This window comes from Canis lupus, chromosome 22 (assembly GCF_048164855.1).
Source record: "Canis lupus baileyi chromosome 22, mCanLup2.hap1, whole genome shotgun sequence".
Taxonomy (NCBI): Eukaryota; Metazoa; Chordata; class Mammalia; order Carnivora; family Canidae; genus Canis; species Canis lupus.
In genome coordinates this window covers 44,121,974-44,144,159 of record NC_132859.1, presented here as the reverse complement: position 1 = coordinate 44,144,159, position 22,186 = coordinate 44,121,974, and the positions used below count along the sequence as shown (strand labels likewise).

At 42.5% G+C, this 22,186-nt stretch overlaps 1 protein-coding gene across 3 annotated transcripts in view; it reads right to left on the bottom strand.

Moving 5' to 3' along the window:
- Positions 1-22,186, bottom strand: part of SCN10A (sodium voltage-gated channel alpha subunit 10) — an 89,625-nt gene that overhangs the window by 40,152 nt on the left and 27,287 nt on the right. For 2 of the 3 annotated variants that reach the window (XM_072793306.1, XM_072793307.1), the window contains exons 8-14: positions 20,504-20,645; positions 20,166-20,363; positions 19,277-19,447; positions 15,772-16,065; positions 13,316-13,427; positions 3,225-3,463; positions 858-1,031 (exon numbers count right to left, since the gene is read on the bottom strand). In XM_072793306.1, coding sequence (XP_072649407.1) covers positions 858-1,031; positions 3,225-3,463; positions 13,316-13,427; positions 15,772-16,065; positions 19,277-19,447; positions 20,166-20,363; positions 20,504-20,645 — 1,330 coding nt within the window. The remainder of the gene's footprint in view (positions 1-857; positions 1,032-3,224; positions 3,464-13,315; positions 13,428-15,771; positions 16,066-19,276; positions 19,448-20,165; positions 20,364-20,503; positions 20,646-22,186) is intronic. The other variant, XM_072793308.1, reaches the window with a different exon arrangement.

Sequence of the window (22,186 nt, the reverse complement as noted above, 5' to 3'; positions counted from 1 at the left end):
GACACAAATGTGTCCCAGGACATACTTCATTTGGTCTTTAGAATGCCTTTAAAAAATTAGACTAGTAGCCCATATTAAAATCTGGATTTCTTGTTTCTCATGAAAAGTTGCAAACTGTGACAATCAATAGGCATATCATGCTGACTCCTATGTAAATGCCCCTCCCTGGAGTCATGCTCTGTGTTGGGTCTGCCTACGTGTTTACATGGGACATAAATCCAATGCCAAGATCTCTTGCTTGGCCAGTTTTATGCCATCACCTGCTTGATTCTTGAAGGCCTTTGAGTTTGCCACCCCACTGCAAGGAAATCAAGTCAGGCAGCTCAGTGCTACTTTGCTGGCTCCCACACTAGGGCTCCAAACAGACTTTCTGGCCTAGAAGTGGACTCGGTGAGATTGCTAAGCATTCTCTCCTTCACTCTGTCCTCTCTCTCCAAAGCTGGACACTGAGCCCTAGTTAACAGTGAGAGAATACTGAGGATGGTAATTAGCCCATGCTAACAAGCCATGCTTGTTGTATCAAGGGGTTAGCGCTGTGCCTGATACATTGTCAGTGCTCAAAAAACAGTAGCTGTTAATATTGTTATCATTGTTATATTGTTATTTGATAAGAGAACAGGAGGGTGCAGACGAGAGAGGGCCAAGGCCTGGAGATGAGAAGGCATGCCCCAAATTTAAGTAAGTAGAAAGGACCAAGTCTCCAGCTCCCTGGAGCCATGCCCTGCCTCCTCCACACAGGGACAAGAGAGGAAGAACTTGCTGGCTGCTGAGGTCCCCAAAGGACGGTATCTGTTCCCAGGGTTATGGCTCCTTAAATGTGGAGGGAGTCTCCCCAAGTCGCCAAGAAAGAACATTACCAAGCGGAAGGTCCGCAGCACTGACAGGCTCCCCTTCCTGGCCGCACCCAGCTCTATCAGGCTCACAGTGACAATGATGCAGTCAAAGATGTTCCATCTCTTCTGGAAGTAATAGTAGGGGTCGAAGGCAATGATTTTGAAGACCATTTCAGCAGTAAAAAACACAGTAAAGACCTGTGGTTGGAAACAAGGATCCATCTCAGCAGGGTCTGTGGGGTGAGGGGGTGATGAAAATAGGGCAACAGGGAAATGTCTAGTTTAAAAATAAAATAACAAATCATTTTGCTTTGCTTTTATTCAGTTTCTGTATACTCTGTGGGCTCTTGAAGGACTGGGGATGGGAACACTCAGTGTGGCAGCATAGAGAAACCTGGGGACCAGTGCTCAGGAGATATGCATTAGAACCCATGCTTCAGTGTTTTCATATGAATGGTGGTAGAGATGGATAATCATTAGGATAATAATTATTACATAATTACCTAAATGAGAAGTTAATCTGATATGGTTGTTTAAAACCTTGGATTGTGGGGCAACACAGAATTAAATAAAAATCCAACTCAGCCATATCAGAGCTTGTGAAAGCACACACAAGCCAGTTTCCTCATCTGTATAATGGGCATAAAATGAGATCATGCATACACGGCTCTCAGCAAAGGTCCTGGCCAATAGTATCTCATTAGTAAATAATAGCTGTTAAGCTAGAACAACAGTAATAAATTGTCCCTAAGATTCTTTTAGCTCTGAGTGTCATTAGTTGTCTTAAACAGGATGGGATTCTGTCACCAAGAGAGGTCAAGCCCAGACTCAGGTCACCGGAAAGGTATTAGGGAAAGGAGTCAAGTAAGGAAGAAGGGCTGGGTGCTATTCTCTCATTTGCTCTTAGCAAAGTCTCTCACCAGCCTGGGAAACAGGGATTGCATCCCCTTTACACAGAGGGAAAAGCTGGAAGTTTAAGTGATCTGCCTAATGCCACAGACTACAACTGTATGATTCAAAGAACATGTACACAGTGCCATTTGTAGACAAGTGCGGTGTGGTGGGGTACGGCTGAGGTCAACTGGGTCTGTTGTCACGGGCTGTGCCATTTTGGGCAGGGTGCTTAATCTCTCTTAGTCTCAATGCCTGCCCCCTTTGGGGCTGTGAGTTCTCAGTGCCTGTCCCCTTTCATAGCATTGTTGTGTCATAGAGATAACACTCACAGAGCACCAAACTCTGCCTTCCTTGTTTTCTTTTTAAAACATGGCACTATGCTCTCTGTCCCAGTGGTAAAGGTCTTTTTTTCTTTCTTGTCTCAACTTCTCCAGGTGTAAAATGAGAGTATGGGCTCAGATGTGTCTTCCATTAGACCCTCTGTGGTCTATGCTGACTTCTTGGGAATAGGCTCTTCTTTCTCTTTCCACTTCCCTTCTTCATACCAATTTTAAGTAAAATGTGGCCTCTCAGCCCAGGTGCTGCTAAAACATAAGGCACACTGGTTCCACAGTATCCCAGAACCTGCTGGAGTCCTTTTCACATCCCTAGGTTCTGGGGGAAGTGGAGGTTTCTGGGGAAGAGTAGTCACATTTTTCCTGAGACCCCTCCTTCTATGTAAATCTGTAGCCTCTGAGGAGTTGGAAGAGCTGGAAGATCCTGGCAGACCAAATAGGCCACCTCTAGTGGGGTGGATACTGCAGTGGACATGAAGGCAGGATCCTGACCTTGCTAGCTTTTGCTTACCATATAGCAAAGTCCAGTGTGGATTTTTTCTTGTTAGAAGCAAATAATACTAAAAGAAATAATGGAGAACAACTTAAAGTAGCATCCTGTCCAAACCAGATACAAAAGAAAAGTTCTGACTTTCTGGTGCTTTTGTTACAAAGCAACCACATTTCCATGTTCTCTCTCTCCCACTGCCTTCCCTGCTCCTCCCCCCACTCTGTCTGCCATTAAATGACATCATTGAAAAACCACCACCGTTGTATTTTGCAGTCATAAAAGCAATAAAACTAGGAGGAAATTCTGCAAGTCCAAAGGCCATATTTAGATGGGAAAGTGACATTTATCCTAATTTCAAGGTAGAGGCAGCTGAGATCCAGAAAATTCAAGAGCCTGACCTAAGTTCTGTAAAGAAGAAGCAATTTTCCCTCCCCTCTCTTCAGTCAGGACTCTCTAGGTCCATTTCCTTGTGTTGGGTTGTCCCAAAGCAATTCCCACCAGCTCAGCCTGGCTCTCTAGACTTGACTTCCTTCCCTCAGTGCCCACACATCTCCAGCATTGCCTTTCTGCTCTCAGCTAGCTGGATCAACACTCCAAAGAATGAGGGAACACTGCCATCCCACCCAAAGCCCCCCACCATGACAGCTGGGTGAAGGCTGCCAGTGCACTCACAATGTTGCCTATCTGGAGCATGGCTTCAAAGGCAGAGCTCATGCCGTGGTGCTCCATGGCCATGAAGACTGTGTTTACCACAATGCACAAGGTGATAGTGAGCTCCGCAAAGGGGTCCGTCACAATGCCAAAGAGAACCGTCTTGAGCTTCACCCATGTGGGGCAGCACTCCCAGATCAGATACTTCTGAGCGAAGCTGGTCAAGCAGGGTGGGCATCTCCGTTCAGACTCCTCGAGTTCTGTATCACAGGTGTGGTTGATGACAGCTGTCAGCCATGCATCCTCTCAGACTCCATCCCCTGGCCATACCCTAGATTCTGTCAGTATTAATACCTCTTGCAGTCTCCACCCCAGCACCCTGCTCTGATGACCCATTTCCTATCTTTTGAACTCCTTCAGCCCAGCAAGTGCAGTCCAATCTCTGTCCATATTCAGCCCTCCAAAGCATGGACCCTACACTTTTTAATCGCCCATCACCTATGTCATGTCCTTAGTTTTCAATTTACCTGACTTAGATTTCATTACTACCCCTCTATATACCTCCTTGTGGACACCCTTAGTTTCCTTGCCCTTCTTCCCTCCCTCCTTCCCCTGAACATGCAGACTCCTCTGCACCTACATCCGATCAGGTAAACATGGTTAGAAAAACTATAAAACCAGACTGACTAGTCCCACTAGGGATTCATGAGTCCCAGCTTGTCACGATCCAGAAATCCTGCCATGTTTCTCCATTTCAATCCATTCCTTCAGTCTTCCAGACTAGCATTTCTCAACTTCCCCTCTCTCCTCCAACCTCCCCCCATCAATTCACTCTCTGCTGACCAACTCCCTTTGATTTCTCTCAGAATATAGAATCACTCACAAAATAACTTGTTTTCTTCCTTTCAGTGAGTGTCCAAGGAATCTACAAGTTAATCCTCATATTTTGCACCCTGCCCAGCACATGAACTCACTCTACTCCTACCTGTGCACCTTCTCAAAGCCTGTGTTATCCCTTTTCTCTCCCCTCTGGACTATTCCCATCAGCAAGTAAACATACTTTAAGTGTATCTCCACTTTTCAAAAGATCTCCCTGGAATCTAAGTTATCCTTCATCTACTGTCCCCTCAACAGCAAAATTCCTGTAAGAGTTTTCTTCTACACTTCACTTTCTCTACTTTCACAATTCCTGTTCCCTTCCTGACCCCTGGAACCAGGCTTTTACCTCTTCTACATTCAAGTTATCAATTTCTAGTCATCTCCTTACTCTGCCTCTCACAGCATTTGACGGAATTTATAATGTTCTCCTTGAAATCCCTTGTGTAGTTTCCAGGACATCACCATTTCTTGTTTCTTCTCCCATATCAGTGACTGCTTTTTTTTTTCAATTTCAGTTCCTGTTTCTCCTGCTCCTGTCTCTGAATGTTGGAGATCTCAAGCATTCTCTCCTTGACATTTCTTTTTTTCTCTCTCTAGGCAATCTCACTGAGCTCCACAGCCTTAGAAAACCATCACTATGCTATCTCCTCCAGATTCCTCCAGATTATATGTCGAGTTTCTGATCTTTTCCTTAAGCACCAGGCTTGTGTTATTCTGTATGTTGGTAAATTGAACACCAATAAAAAATTAATTTATTAAAAAAAAATAAGCACCAGGCTCATCTCTAGTTGCTTCCATTAAATCTCCATGTGGATGTGCAACTGGGGCCATCTCAACAGAAGGCAACTATATAGCTTTAGGTCTATCTATAAATTCCCCTATAAGATATGCACTCTGCAGGTATACCAGCCCATTTGGCAAGGAATGATAATATCCATTGTTAATAATAATAATAATAATAATAATAATAATAGAAACAACTGATAAAGTCCATTATGAAGAAAAGATGAGGCATATTTATCTATGGAGATGTAAAAAAAGCTATATATATATATATATATATATATATATATATATAAAGACAGAGAGAGAGTGTGTGTGTGTGTGTGGGTAAATGCATAGAATATTGCATGCAAGATACAAGAGAAACTGAGAGAGTTCACTGGGATACTGGGGAGTAGCAAGGATCTTTACTGGGAGAGAGACACAATTTTCATTGTACATGCATTCGTAGTATTTGAATTTTTTACTCTCTATATTTTTTCAAAAGAAAGGAATTTATAGAAATAAATATATGCTCCCAAATTTTGCTGTTTTATTTTCCCATAGGTAAATTTAAAAAATTATGTGTAGTCAAATTTAGCTGTGTAAAACAAGTGTTTCTCTTCCATAAATCAGACTGTTTATTTTCACTGTCATGCTGTAGTAATGATTTATCATCGTTGTAAGCTTTTAAAATATTTAAAATATTTTGTCAAATAAAGTTAAAAAAACGAGAAAAATAATTGTAGCTCATGTTATAGATAAAATGTTCATTTCATTAATATGTAAGAACTCTTAAAAACCAATGAGAAAAGACCAAACCAATAGAGAAATGATTAGACAGTTTCTAAAAAGAAAATTCAAATGGTTTATAAATATTTTTTTAATGTCCAATAATACTCAAAATAAGAGAAGTGCAAAATGAAGGTATGTTAATACTAAGATATTATTTCATGGATCAGATTTGGAAAGATAAGACAGTTTGGTATTTGTGTTCAGTAGAGTATGGGTTGAAAGCCAGTATCATCCATTGCTTGGGTGGATGAAAGTTGATACATTTATGCAGAGCGTCCATTATTGTTCAAAACTAAAAATGCCTAAGTGAATTAACAAAGCAATTTCACTTTGAGGCATTTAACCTATAGTACATGTAGAAAGTGATGTAGTAACCACAGAATTTACTTCCCATCAAGAAGGGAATGGCTAACTAAATTATGGTACATCTATACAATATAATACTAACAGTTATTGGAAAGTGTAAGGGTACTTATGTGGAATTATTTTCAAAATATATTCATTGAAAAATTATGGCACAGAATAGCATATGTGATATGCTATCATTTGCAAGGGAGAAGAAAGACTATATATTTTTGATTGAACATAATGGAATATGTTTGGGAGGAAACACAAAACAATTGGTTTGGACATTGTTTCTGGAGAGGAGAGTTGGACAGACAGAAAAATATTTCCCTTTTTTATAGGCCCTTTAATATCTTTTAAGTCTCGTATAACATATTTCTTATTCAAACAAAAATATTCTAAATAAAATTTTGGTAAAGAGATTTTATTTAAAATAATGGATGTGCTGCTCTTTCTACTTCCAGTAATCAACAAAAGCATTAAGGAGACTGAGAAATAGAAATGCAAATTCTTGGGACGTCTGGGTGGCTCAACAGTTGAGCATCTGCCTTTGGCTCCGGCATGATGGGGGTGGGGGGTCCAGGGACAGAGTCGCACATTGGGCTTTCTGCAGGGAGTCTGCTCCTCCCTCTGCCTATGTCTCTGCCTCTCTCATGAATAAATTTTAAAAATCTTAAAAAAAAAAAAAGAAGTGCAAATTCTTGGCAAAGATTTTTTGGGTTTGATACCAAAAGCAAAGTCAACTAAAGCAAAAGTAAACACATGGGATGACATCAAACAAAAAAAGCTTCTGTACAGCAAAGGAAACCATCAACACAAAAGAAAAGGCAACTTACTGAATGAGAGAAAATATTTGCAAACCATCTATCTTATAAAGAGTTAGGGGCAGCCCCAGTGGCGCAGCGGTTTAGTGCTGCCTGCGGCCCGGGGCGTGATCCTGGAGACCCGGGATTGGGTCCCACATCGAGCTCCCTGCATGGAGCCCGCTTCTCCCTCTGCCTGTGTCTCTGTCTCTGTCTCTGTCTCTCTCTCTCTCTCTCTGTGTGTCTCTATGAATAAATAAATTTTAAAAAAGAGTTAGTATCCAAAATATATAAATAACTCCTATAAATCAGTAGCAAAAAACCCCCAAATAATCTGATTTTTAAATGCACAGAGGAATTGAATAGACATTTTTCCAAAGAAAACATACAAATGGCCAACAGGTACCTGAAAAGGTGCTCACATCACAAATCATCAGGGAAATGCAATTGAAAAGACAATGAGGGGATCCCTGGGTGGCTCAGCGGTTTAGCGCCTGCCTTTGGCCCAGAGCCTGGTCCTAGAGACCTGGGATCGAGTCCCACATCGGGCTCCCTGCATGGAGCCTGCTTCTCCCTCTGCCTGTGTCTCTGCCTCTCTCTCTCTCATAAATAAATTTTTAAAAATCTTTAAAAAAGACAATGAGATATCACCTCACACCTGTTAGAATGGCTATCATAAAAAAGACAAGAGATAATGTGTTGGCAAGAATGTGGAGAAAAGGGAATCCCGCGCACTGCTAGTGGGGATTCAAATTGATGCAGCCACTGTGGAAAGCAGTAGGAGATTCCTCAGAACATTAAAAATAGAACTATCATGTGATCTAGCAATTCTACATCTGGGTATATATCCAAAGGAAATGAAATCACTACCTCAAAGAGACATCTGCACTCTTCGTGTTTATTGCAGCTCTTTTCATAATAGCCAAGATATGGAAATAATGTAAGAGTCCATCAATAGATGAATGGATAAAGGAGATGTGAGACATACTCACCCACCCATACCCACACCACCCATACCCACACCCTCCCCACCACACAGGAATATTATTCAGCCATGTAAAAGAAGGAAATCTTGGTGTTTGCCCTCAAACTTTAGAGCATTATGCCAAATGAAATAAATCATATGGTGCAAGATAAAAACTGATCCTATATGGTATCACTTCTTTGTGGAATCTTAAAAAAGAAAAAATAATGAACATGTGAGGTGTGACAGATGTGTTCATTACCTAAATAGGCAAATCCTTTCACAGTGTACACATGTATCAAATCATCACAACGTATACTTTAAATATCTTAAGGTTTTGTCAATTATATCTTGAAAACTGAAAAAAAGTCTTTCCAAATAATAAAAAAAGAATGTGCTGCCCCTCTACTTCCAAAAACCACTAAAGGCATCAAAACTGAGAAATAGAAATGCAAACCCTATTTTTGATGAAACATTGTAAAACTCATAAGTTATGTGCCAAGGCTATCAAATACAACATGGGTCAGTCAAGATGCAGGAGAATTCTCTGAAAGGACACTTGAAATGACAGATATGTAGATTGGCAAAGCATAGTTTTCTAAAGCAGTTGGCACACCTTGGGGGAAAATCAATGATCTCTAGTTGAAACAAAAACAGGCGCTTCCATAGACCTATTTTGGCACTAAAAGGCACCGGTAGCAGTGTTGCATAAGAAATTTTGTAGATGCCCCATTATGACAGGAAGCGCCTGTCTGTGAGGTAGGGCAGGGCAAGACTCAGCCTTATAAACAGCCTTATCATTGCTGATCTTGATTGTCTGGGGGGATACAGAGTTTAAGAGAATTGGGTGCAGAAAACTAATCCAGAAAGAACTTTCTTCCTTTTCTTCTCCTAAATTAAAGAGATGTCCTTCTTCCTATTGACAGTCTCCACTTGTGCATCCTCTCCTGCCACTTCAGGAATCTATCGAATGTTTTCTCTCTTACTTTATCTTCAGTCCTTCCCATTCTCACAGATCCTTCCCATTAGCATGTAAATATGCTTTTTAAAAACTCCATACAAGAAAATAAATAAGCAATGCTACTTACACCCTGGTGACATTTGCCATCTCCTTCCCTTCACAGGCAAACTTCTGAAAAAGTGGTCTATATACAGTATCTCCTCCTCCCACTGCAACTCCCATTCTTCAACCTCCTCTCCTACTCCACCAATCCTCTCTTCTTGGATCACCAAAGATATCCGTGTGACTAAAGCCCCTGGTCTCTTTTCGGACTTGATCTTATTTGATTTTTCTACAGCATAGCCTCGTTTGACTTTATTCTTCCTGAAGGAATTCAGACTCCTGGGTCTGTGTTGTATTCTTCTGGGTCTTCTTCTGTTTCTGGGCATTCCTTCTCAGCTTCCTCTGTGGGCTCTATCTCTTCTGCTCAATCACTAAACATAGTTTCTTTAGAACTCTGTCCCAGGTCTTCTCTTCTTATTCTTCCCCTCTATGTCATCTTATCCACTTGTACCTTCCCAAAATTATCATCTACATTCAAACAACTTTCAGATATGTATTTCTAGGTTACCCTCATCTTCTAAGTTCTAGACTCATTTATTCCAAATCTGATGTCCTACTGGAAATCCTTACCTGGATGTCCCAAAGGCACCTGAAATCCACTATGTCCCAGACTTAACTCATGATCTTTCCTCTCATCTTTCCCCAGTAAACCCCCATAAAATATTCTTTTTATGAATTTTTGCACGGATCCCTTCAGTTGCTTATGCCAGAACCATGTGAATCACCAAGTCCTGAATCTTAGCTCTTAATCCTCCCATTTCCCATCACTACCACTGCCACCACCCAGAGTCCAGGTACAGCTATCTCTCAGCTGGTTTCCTCCCAACCGGTTTCCTTGCCAACACTCTTCCCCTCTTAATTCCATTCTCTACACGTATTCAGAGTAACCTTTACAAAATGCAAATGTAGCTCCCCTGCCTCCAATCCTTTAATGGCACATCATTGCTTTTAGGATGAAGTCCAAAATCCTTAATTTGGTATAGGAAATTCTGTAGGTTTGGCCCTAGTCCATCTCCCCAGCCTTATTATGAGCCCCTGTCTTCCTTGCTATGTTCCCGCCACATCAGGCTTTTTAATTTCTTCAAGTATAATGCTCTACTCTGCTTCAGAGATTTTGTTGTCCTTTCTGCTTGGAATACTTCCCCAACTCCAGACTAAACTTACCATATTTCCTTTAGCATCCTGAACTTCTCCTTCAAGACACCCTGGTAATAACTTGTTCCACGTCCCTGTCTCCCACTCAGCATGAGGGCAGAGACTGGGTTATGCTCACTGCTGTGCTCTGCTTCTGGTCTTCTGGTCTGGACAACTGTCAAGTCTTGTGTGCCAAGCGTAGTGAATTACTGTGAGCTTAGTGAATTGCCAAGTTCTTATTGGCTGGGGCCAAACTTTCTCAGGCACAATCACTCCCAAAGAGGTGGCCTCTGTAAATCTCATCACAACTCGGACGGTGCCAATCATTCTTAATGTATTCTGTGAGTGTTGTAGGTATTGCTGTCTGACCAGAGAAGATCACAGGTCATCTGTCCTATGTTCAAACAATTTTGACCTCTTTGCCTTAATTTAAAGTTGTCTTTACCCAGGTTCTCTTAAAAATGTCAGTGTGTGTCCTGGTTTTCCTACTCTATCCTCACAGCATGTTCCTTAAGAGGAAGTCTGTCTTACTTCAGGATATCTGATCATTCTTTATTTTCTTCTTGTTTATCAGTTCAGGTCATTGTAATTAGCATCATCCTCAAAGGTCACCTTTGTGTATCATTCTCATTCACCATTTATTCAACAATTGTTTGTTGAATCCTTACCGTATGCCAAGTACTGCACTTCTAGGTACTGGAAATCTAACTGTGAGCAAAACAGACATATATCTGCCCTCATTTACAACTGAATAAATAAGAATAGCCAACATCTGCTGAATATTTACTAAGTGCTAGTGGTGGATCTAAGCACTTTACTTATGCTAACTCAATCCTCAAAAAACATTACAAGATAAGTACATTTTCACTATTTTACAGGTGAGACAATTGAAGCACAGAACAGTTAATGGAGCTCCAAAGTTGCACAGCTTAACCTAAGTGGCAAAGTCAGGATACAAACCCAGGCAGTCTTAGCTCCAGGGTCTGTATTTTTTTAAAGATTTATTTATTTACTCATGAGAGACACAGACTGAGAGAGAGAGGCAGAGACATAGACAGAGAGAGAAGCAGGCTCCTCGCAGGGAGCTCAATGCGGGACTCGATCCCGGATCCCAGGATCACGACCTGAGCCGAAGGCAGGCGCCCAACTGCTAAGCCACCCAGGCATCCCAGGGTCTGTATTCTTAACTATTATCCTCTGTTGCTTCTCATCAATTCTGAGACCTCTTCTGTTCTTACCTTAGTTGGGATGTGTTTAGAACACTCATTTTGTTAATTCTTGTCTTATTCCTGCAAAATTCATTGCATTTGCCATTCATCTGTCTGGAACTCTCCCCTCGGTTCTGAATCCCTAATTTCATTCAGATTCCTGGTATCTTTAGGGAGAATGGCCTTCTGCATCCACCTTATCTGAAATAGCCCCTCTGTAGTCCTCTACCCTCCTTCCCTACTTTATTTTTCTCCTACTTCTTATCACTACATGAATATCTATTTGTGTTTATTAACTGTATACCCTGGCCCCTGGAATGTAGATTTCAAGTGTGCAGGCTTCTCTCTTGTTCACCACTGAATTTCCTGCACCAGAATAAAGCCAGGCATATAGCAGGTGCTCAACAAATGCCTGTAGAAGAGTTAATAAATGAAGAAAAAAAAGAGGAGGAGGAAGCTTGATAGTTCTGGGGAATAAATGAAAAAGCAAGCTGTTTGTATTTAACATTAACTGTTTGATGGCTAAGAGCAAAAAGATAAAAGAATCCAAGCAACCCACCTGGTCAAGAGAAAAATCACAGGCGCAATAGCATGGTTATGTTCTATACAGCCATGAAAAATGTTAGACATACAGACACTACTACAATGAAAAGCTATTTTTAAATAATTATCAATGAGGAAAAATAATGAGAGAATGTGTGCACACTGTTGTTACTGAAATGTGCACACATTTTACAAAATGCAAAATCACATATGCAACAAATATAACTTAATGGTCCCCCGCCCCCATAATTGAGTTCAATATATACTGCAGGTCCCCAACTTGAGGATCTTGTTTTAGTTAATTCAATGTCTGTTACTACTTCACTATCTGAAGTTGTGTCTGAGTTTTGGAGGGCTCAGGGTTCACCAACAGTGGAGTGTTGAGCTTGTCCTTGGTCATTGCCAAGTGTATTTTACTCAAATCATCGTAGTTCCCATGTGGTCTCTGGTGGGAGAGCCACAGAGATGGCTAGTCCCTCTTTGCCTCTCACTTTCCTCCTTCTCCAGCCCTTAATGGGGGCAAGGTCATTATCCAGCTACTCTCCTGCCATGCGGGCCACAGGGCACTCTGTGGGTCTGCTCCAGGCCTTCTCTACCCAGGTAGGCTATCTGCTTGCTTTACTGTACAATTTCTGTGCTATACTGGGTATGTGGGTCTTTTCCTAAGACTTGCCAACTCTCATTTCACCTAGAAAGTAAGGCATGGATTGGTTCTACTTTCAAATCCCTCCAACATCTTTTTGTTGTTGTTTCTTTCTTTGTCTCATCATGCCCTCCCCCACAGTTAAGATTCAGCCCAAGACTGGGAGGGGAGCACACAGAGCTCTTTCTCAGAAACACACCAGCATCCAAGCTCCCTCTCCTTCTTTCACCCCAGTATGTGTTAAATTTGTCTAGGGGAGGCAAGTAACTGGAGATGATAAAGGCCATATTTTCCATACCCTGAGGTAAAAATAAAGCCTGGATAGGAAGACAGGTCTTACACTCAGGGTAAGGAGGATGCAGTCGTGTTCTTTGGGAACTTGAGTGTCAGGTGGCCATGAACCAGTGCCATTCCTCCAGCTCCTGGTTTGGTGTAAGCAATTGGAACACATCCCTGAGGAGGCTAAGTGGATTCCCATCTGATTGATGGAATCCTGAGTTAACAAGAATTTAGTTAAATTGACTGATTAATTTACTTAAATTATCTTTCAATGCTCAGCATAAAGGGAGCTTGAGACAAAAACTAAGTTAAACCATAAAAGTTACAACCATGAAAAATGACAGGATAATTTTGCTGTATTTGAAAATTAAGGACTGTAAAATTTCTTGCATACCTGAGGTAGCTTGAAATTTTCTGGTGCCTGCCAGATCTCTTTCTCAAATTTAGTTTTGTGAATACATATGAAACGAGGGCATTATAAACCTATGGGATTCTATTGTTTTTGAAAAAATTATCCATTTTCAAAAAAACACAGTGATAAAGGTAACTGGAACCAGGGGCATAAAAAGGAGCAATATTTAGGATCCCAGGACACAGATGTGTGGCATCTTTGACTCAGATTTGGGGCATCTCCTCTGCTGCTCAAATGCAGACTCATTGTAGCACAGTGGATGTTCCAATGAGTGGTACTTACCTTCAAGGACAGAGGTCATGATGCTGACCACACTCATTGCCCTTTGGGCTCGGAAAGGTTCATTCAAGTATTCTGCTGATAAGAAAGTCTTCTTCTGTCCTGCATCAAATGCCTGCTGGGACACAAACAGTCAGGATACTCCCCCAACCTAAAGTCATCATGGCAAAGACAGGTCACTCAGCCTCTTATTGGCCAGTCTTGTGTGGTCTCAAGTTGCCTGGTGAAGCTATGATCCTCTGCAGTTTTGCTTTGGGAAACGGGGCTGCTTCTTGAGCTTGATGGAAAAGCTTAGGCATGAGGACCAGGACACAGAGTTAGAGGTGCAAGCACAGCCTAGGTTTGTAGCTAACACTATAACCTGGGCTCATCTGAGGTTTTGCAAACTCCTACCTAAGGACAGGTCCCTGGGTACCAGCGTGGGGATGAGGCTGTCTCAAGGGTCTCTGAGGTTTCTACCCAAGGTAATTGAGAGCTGCGGGAGCAGTTGGCTAGGCAGTCATTTCAAGACTTTGTCTGCTCTGTGCATACGGGGTTCACTAAACTAAACTCTCCAGAACAGGATTTCTTGACCTCCTTTCTAACAATACTATTTCCCTCCCCAGCATACAACCCAGTTCTAAACTCCATAAGGTCCTTTTCTTTCTGAGGGAATATTTGAGTGTCTTGATTCTCCAGTGTTAGTTGTCTGACACTATCCTTTGAGCCTTCCTTCTTTGGGCCTTCACTGGAAGCTCCATCTGGGTTCTGTGCCACTAACTTTTGTCACACACTACCCTAGATGTGGGGAGTGTGTGGGGCCCAAAGCAGCTGATTCAGCGCTGCACAACCATTCAGAATTCAAATCCAACAAGCATTTATTAAGCACCTGCCATAGGCGAAGCTTATAGGTATATAGTAAGTGCCTTTAATACATATAAAGAACATTCAGAAAGTTTTCAATCACGAGGACTCAACAAGAGATGCTAGCAGCTATTGTTATTTGTCAGACGCATGTGTATCAATGCAGGTCATTTATGATTCCATTTAACCCTTCAGCTATTTAGAAACCTTTCTAATGGGAGACTTGGGGGCTTGAAGAATTTAAGGGACTTGTTACAGGTAACTTGGTTGGTAGATGGCACACCTATGATTGAAACCTACATCCATGCAACACAGAAGGGCTTACAGAGTTAAGTAATTTAACTAAAATGAATCAAAGTCAGAATATCTAGGAAAGTAGTAATCTAAGAATAAATTCTTGAATGAGTGTTTTCTAGAGTGTTAAAGCACCTCTCTGTGTTGGTGAATTCTCCTTTGGCTCCTGGAGACCCACTCTCCACCTTCTCTACCCTGCTTTGTGCCCAGGGAGGGTGGTCTGTACAAGCAGCATCACCCTTATCCTCTCATTATGGTCAGGCTTGGCCAATGGGAGGCACAGACAGAAGATCTGAGTCTGGAAGGAAAGAGAAGGCTGTCACCTGGGTTCTTCCCTGCTGGGCTGTGGCTGGGTAGTGGTTGTGATCTTCCGCATGGTTCATAAGTTCTGTTGGGCCACCCAGCTCTTGCTGGGTTCTGGTTCTGGTCCTTTCTCTCACCTCTTCAGCCTAAGCATGTAACAGCTCCCCACTGTTGCCCATCTTTCTGTGCTTCACTGTCCCTTCTTAGTTCAGAGCCTAGTATACACTTCTGTAAATACTTCAATAAACTGTCCCCACTTTAATAAACTGCTGGGATCACATGGCATCCAGTCAGAGATGGAGCTATGGTAATCCTGTAGAACTTAGCCAAGTCAGTAGAGCAATATCATGGTCAGTTTACAAGTCTGTTTGCAAACTGCTCTGTGTCCCTGACTAGCCAGAGAGGGCAAATGAAAAACACTAGAAACATCATTACTGAAACTAAAGGGAGAGCTCAAATTAAATCACAGCTCTAAATGCAATAAGGAGTCCCTGGTTTGCCATTGTACTCTGCCATTATTCTATTAAGAGTGCTTGCCAGTTAGTTGCTCTTGCTTAATTTGTACATTTTGGCAAGTTATTGCTTCTCTGAGTAAAGCAAGGAATACTTTGCTTCTGCTAATATCTGTTTGGGGCACCAACCAGGATTTCTCTGGATCCTGTGAGCTAAGCCCGGTATAGTTTACACAGAGCTACAGGCAGAAAGAGCAGAACCCTCTATTTTTCTCATATTCATCCAGGAAATAAGCAGGCCTGTCTCTAAAGCAGTGATAGTGAGTGGGGACAGAGGAACACTGAAAAAAAAAAATGGGATCAACTGGAAAACAATTTGTATTTATGTACTACAGATTAAACCAGAAAACCTCTTTGAGATCAGGTTTAACCTGTCTGTAAAATGGGGGTAGTTGGGAAATGTTAGACAGAGTGTTGCCTAAAGGACCCTTCCATGAGTGACACTCAGGTTTTCTTGGCCTCTTCCTAAGGGCAGCCCAGAAAAGTCTGGAGCACTGACAAACTTACCGAGACTTCGATGCCTCCAGGGGCAAGCTCACCAGTGGGCAATGTGGAGTGTCCGTCTTCTCCATGTCCTGAGCCAGGGTTAGAGGGTTGAGGCAGTGGACTCCTTAGGAGGGGGCCTTGCTGGCTGGTACCTCCACCCAGCAGCAGGGAGCCCCGATGGCTCTCACGGTCTCCAGGAAAGACTCCATCATCTGTGACCCCGTCAGGGAATGAGGTATCCAGGCAAGGGGTACGGAAATGGAACACACTGCCATGACTAGCCCTGCGTCTTCCAGAAGTGAGGCCTAGGAAAGACTGGGCATTGTCCCAAAGGAGTAAGAGATAAAGCTCATCCTGCAGGCAAATTTGGAGTTCAATACTTCCTCCACTCATTCTCATCTCCCAGCCCTTATTCTTATGAACTTCCAAAAGAAAATTAAAGACACAGACCTAAGAGGTATTCTAGATAAATATGGGAAAAGAACCAGGGAGATGCATATTTTTGACATATCCTGGGAGAAGTCCAGGAGAGATGAGAGATCACAGGGTGCTTCATATCAGCAAACAGGTCATGATGGCCAAGGATGTCAGAAGTCAACCTTGTCACCTAGAGAGATAGTCTCTTTACAGCCTTTGCCCATAGGGTTGGACAAACTTGTCTTAAATTCCCAGCTATACATGAAAGGCTGAGACCTAAGGAGACTATTAAGCACACCAATACTGAAACAAGCCTGGTAAATGGTTGTTGAATGAACAAGTGCACTTTATTGTCTGAAAATTAGGTTCTGCAATTCATTAGATACAGCCTATATAAATGTGAGAGTTTGTGTTGCAAAGGAGGAGACAAGAGCTTTGTAATGTAATGAGCTTCCAGGATCCCTTGAGGGAAACTTTGAATAGTCAACAATGAGGAGATTGAAGGGAGAGTTACAGCTTAATTTCCTGGAAGAATAATGCCATTCCTCCAAATCAATAAACATTTCCCATCAAAATCTCCCGCTGAGAGAAATGTGAGGCTTACAGTTGCCAGAGGAAAGGAGCTAATTCACACACCCAGAGTCCCTGGAGCCTGGGTTGGCTAGTACCCATGACCATGGTAGGAGCTTGACCATAACAAGTTATCAGTTCTGTCCTAGGTCATGTGAAGTATTTCTGAAGATCTACACTCTTTCCAGCAAACTCTGATCATACTGCTGAATATTTCCCCCTTCCTTAATTTCTTTTATTTACTAACCTACTGGATTTGGGATGTCTTGTACATTACAAGACACTTACTTATCCCCCTGTCCACAGAACTGAAGTGTTTTTTTCTGGTTTATTTGGGACCCAATCCTGTTTAGCAACTATTGTTGCAATCTCAGTATTATAAACAGAGCACTCTTTACCTAGAATATATGTCCAAGGGTTATGGAACTCATAAAAAATCCACAAATCCATCCCACATTTGAAGAAGCAGATCTCGCAAATCTTTATTAAAAATGATATGTCTGAGTTATTTGCAGCTGGACACTAAGCAAACCAATGAAAAAACTGGAAGATTTTGGTCCCATATTTGACAGGTAGTGTTTCCCTGGCCATCAGTTAATATTTCAGAATTAACCTACTTGACAAATGGTGGGCAATGACCTCTGAATATAAGCATTAGACTTGCCTTAAAATTCCTCATCCAAGCAGAACAACTGGTGACCTGTGGTTTCCCTGAAACCCTTGCTGTGTCTCTCCTAGGTGCTACCGCCAACCTCTCTCTCACTTATTGCTGTTGGTTGGAAAATGGCTTTATATAAAAACTGCTTATGGTCTATTTACTACATGAGCTCACCTAGGAAAAGAGGAAGGGGAAACATCCTTGAATGAATTCCAGTCCATTAGTGAGCATTAAAGAAGTATCCAAATGGTGCTTCCCTTCCTTTGCACATATTCTCTTTTAGGCCTGAAAAATACTCCTCCACCCCTCCCCTGCAGTCCTCAATTACTGGAGGAACCCCTTCTCACTATTTGCTACTCATTTCAATTATTTCCTTCTCCATGAAGCCTTTCCTAATACACTTCCACCCCCGTAAGAGAGGATATTGCCCCTTCTGTCCCCCAAACACCATGTATATTCCTCTAATATAATACATAATACGTAGCTGTTTTTATATCTGCCTTCTCCACTAAAGGAAGTCCTTGGGAAATGGCCTGTGTTTTAGTTGTATCTTTTTATACCATGCATCTAATATTGTTGAATTAACAAGACACTGCTCCTCTTTTGTCCATTTGATGGTAAATCTAGTTGGAGAGATGAATACATATACACCAAACAATTATTGGACATCCAGGTGCTAATCTATGTGGGACTGACTGAATGAGGAGAACCAGAGGCCAATTCACAGTATCATTGACATTTCCATGGAAGCTGTGATTCATCCCGTTCTGTGATTGTCAGAGCCCTAGTCAAATCCCCTCTGAAATGTCTTCTGATCTGTACCCTGTGCGTGTCAGGCGCTGCTCAAAAGAAGCAGAGTAAGGAAGGGAAAGGCAAAGAATCTGATAAATGCTGAAGTGTGTATGTGACTGAGACCAGTGTGCATGTGGGCATGTCTGTGTACATATAGGCACACAGAGTCTGGGGATTGTAGACTGTGTTATAAAAAGTAGAACATCCTTCAGATGAGCACAGGAGAAGAGATTGAGAGGGAAGCGAGGGTTAGGAGGCCTGAACAATAGCTATGTAGATCCCCTTTTCCATACTATTAGTGTGGGAACTATTCTTCCATAAAGGGGTTATCATCTCTAAGTAAGGTCTCTGGAAAGGGCATGTTTGGGGTACACAGGACTTTCAAGGGAGAGAGATGTGGTTGGAGGAAACATGTTGAGTATAGGGAGTGGGACATAGAAGACTTGAGTAGTGAGCAGAATTGTTACAGGGTTGAAAGTGAGGTACTGAAGTTATTCCTAGGCTGGACTGCATCACAGAGATGGGTCCGGAAACTTCTGTGCCAACAACAAGTGAGGTTTGGGTTTTGGGCACTGAGGCGTGAGATCAGACAGAAGCTTGTAAATGATTTCAGCACCTCGGACAGAATTGCAGGTCAGACTGTTAGGAGAAGGCTAACTCTTGATGTCCACAGGTCCATGGACAACTCAAGGTCAGTGTGTCGATACGGGCTCACTACTTTCTCTACAAACCTGGATTCTTCCTCCAGTGTTCCTGCCCTAGAATCACCACCCATCTAATTACCCAACTCTTTAAACTAGGAGTCATTTTGGACTCCTTTCTCCTTTTTCCACATTCCACAGTCCCAGTCTTACTGTCTCCTACCCCCAATAAAAGTCATAATCCACCCCCCTTTCCACGTCCATAACACCCCTGTTAAGCCACCATTTGGTGGTTGGAGGGAGTGTGTTGTCTGGATTACTATAACATCCTCCTAACCTTTGTGCCTCCAGCTGTCCCCCCTGCTACAAACGTCTTCCCACTCCAACCTATTGTCCATAGCAGCTGCAAAGGTGGATAATCTTTAGAGCACAAACTTGAACCCTTTACCATTCTGCGTTGGTTGTAAGGATCAGATTGAGGTGATTTGTTGTCATCTGTGGAGCCCTCTGACACCCTTGGTTTCATTATGCGCATTCTCTCACTGGCATTTTTGGAGGGTAAAGGTGAGCCATTGTAGGAATGGAGAGAGGCTGTGTCAATCCCCAGCGCTGCCAGCACCTGAAGAGAGAGAACAGCAATTGCAGCCAACAGTATGTGATTAAACTTAGCATGAATGTGTCCCTCAGACATAGGGTGTCACTGAGGTGAGGGCATCTAAAACAGAGAAGGTCAGGATTGGAACCTGGGTGGTGGTGGGATTGAGGCATGGCAGGAAGAGCTCCCTCTGGATCAATCTCTTTCATTCACACCCTGTAGTATGCCCTGCTGAAGCCCTGCCTAAATCCATTTTACCAGGTCAGTGCACTTATCTTCCAGCTGCTTGAGTGTTAGCTGCTAATGGATCACAGCTACGGTATTCTGTAGAATATTTCCTTTGACTGTACACTTGGCTGGGGTGGGTATGGGGATACAAAAGGCCAACCCTCTTGCCTCAAGATACAGCTAACTTTGTGGTACAAGTCATATTCCAGAGTTCTGATGGGATCAGGCTGAAGGTCATCTCTAGCTGAGGCCACTTTCTTATTTAATTCTTCTCCTGCCCCATCCTACTTCTTTCCCTCTCCCTTTTCTGAGAATATCTCTCAATAAATCATTTGCACAAGATCATTATTCAGGTTCTGTTTTGAGAAAACCTGACCTAAGATGGTCCTTAAGGTACGATGAATCTTCTTATAGTCCCTAGAATGAAAGCCTTAATCTCAGTGCCTTGTCCAGACCTCTGCCCAAGAATGTGCAGCCTGCAATAGACTTCACAAAGCATCCACCTCTCACAGACCTCTTGCTCCTTCCGGAGCATCTCCAGGGTCTCTTGAAATGTCTTCTCCTTGGCTTCAATTTCATCAATGGTTGCCTGGTTCTGCTCCTCATATGCCATGGTGACCACAGCCAAGATCAAATTGACCAGGTAGAAGGATCCCAAGAAGATGACAAGCACGAAAAAGACCATATACATTTTCCCAGATGCCCTCAGGGTCTACAGATTCAAGAGAAAGGAGATCTGTATCCAGAGTCAATGGGCCCCTGATGTTGCCAGTCTCCTCCAGGAAAAATGTAAGCATGCATCTGACTCCCCAGCCTCCAACCAAGTCTGTAGGGGGACATGCAGACCAATACCTGCTGGTAGAGGCGTTCCCAGGAATCCTGTGTCATGAGGCGGAACAGTGACAGGAAAGCCCAAGCAAAGGAATCAAAGCTGGTGTAGTTAAAATCTGGGTTGTCAGATGTTTTAAGACAGAGATAACCTTTAGGGCAGTGGCTGTAGCAAGAATAGAGAAGGTCATCAATTGCACAGTGCCCATACTTACTGGGGACAAGGCAGCCCAGGGCTATAGGAAGATCATAAGGTTTGAAGTCAAAGATTGGAGTTCAAGGCCTGCCCCCTCTCTTGTTAGCTGGACGACCTTGATTTCTTTAAGGTTCAATTTTTCTTGCCCATTTTTTAAAAAGATTTTATTTACTTGAGAGAGAAAGAGAGCATGAGGGGGGTAGGGTCAGAGGGAGAAGCAGACTCTCTGCTGAGCAGGGAGCCTGACTCGGGTCTCCATTCTGGGTCTCCAGGATCATGACCTAAGTCAAAGGCAGACGTTTAACTGACTGAACCACTGAGGCATTCCTCTCTTGCCCACTTAAATGGGGATGAAAATACTTTTTTTTTATATAATACATTTATTTTTATTGGTGATCAATTTGCCAACATACAGAATAATACCCAGTGCTCATCCCGTCAAGTGCCCCCCTCAGTGCCCGCCACCCAGTCACCCCCACCCCCCGCCCTCCTCCCCTTCCACCACCCCTAGTTCATTTCCCAGAGTTAGGAGTCTTCCATGTTCTGTCTCCCTTTCTGATATTTCCTACCCATTTCTTCTCCCTTCCCCTCTATTCCCTTTCACTATTATGAAAATACTTTCATTTCGGAGTTTCATGCAGAGGAGAGTAGCCTGAGAAGACTAACTCACTGTCCAGACAAGATCCCATAAGGTGGCAGATTCTTTTCAAGTTCACAACAGGGGAGGAAGAGTCAGTATCAATAATGCAGACCTAAAACCTGAGCTGTTTGGCATCATCTCCCAAGATGTCCATCAAAGGAGGACTCACTTTAGTCAAGTTCACTCACCAATTATATCTAACAGTGAAAACAACACTTTCCACTTACTGAGCACTTACTGTGTGCCTCTCTGTCTCTCCTAAGTGCTTTACAAATGCTATAAATTAAACATCTTAACCATCCTTTCTTACAGATGTGGAAGCTGAGGTTCAGAGAAAAGAAGTCAGTTGCCAATGTATTTATTCAAAAGGAGAAATATAAATGTCAAGTAGCCTATGAAGACTGACTTATGGAGGAAGGCCAAATTGAAGATGACCACATGTGAATATTGGGATGGGCAGTGCTGGACTGACTCTTCACTGTCTCATGATAAAGGAGTAAATTGATGTCAAGCAGTATCTTTAAGCTCAAGGAATGTGAGGTACTCTCACCTACCCCAGCGGGATGGCTTTGCTGAGAAAACAGTAATGCTTTGTTTGTAGTTTGGGATTCTACTACTCCAGCATGCCTCCACTAACACCAATCCCTGGGACTATCCTTATTCCAGACATCCATGCAAACACACAATCCTGGGACCCATACAATTGATTAGGGTCCCAGCAACTTAACAATAATTAATTCCAATTCTATCTTCAGTCTTGGTTGGAGATTTGTGAGTTCCTAGACTCTCTAGACCCACATTGAAAGACAGAGTCTTTTGGTTTGCTCTCCGAAGGAGAGAGTCAATCCATTACTTTAGGTTTGCTAGTTAA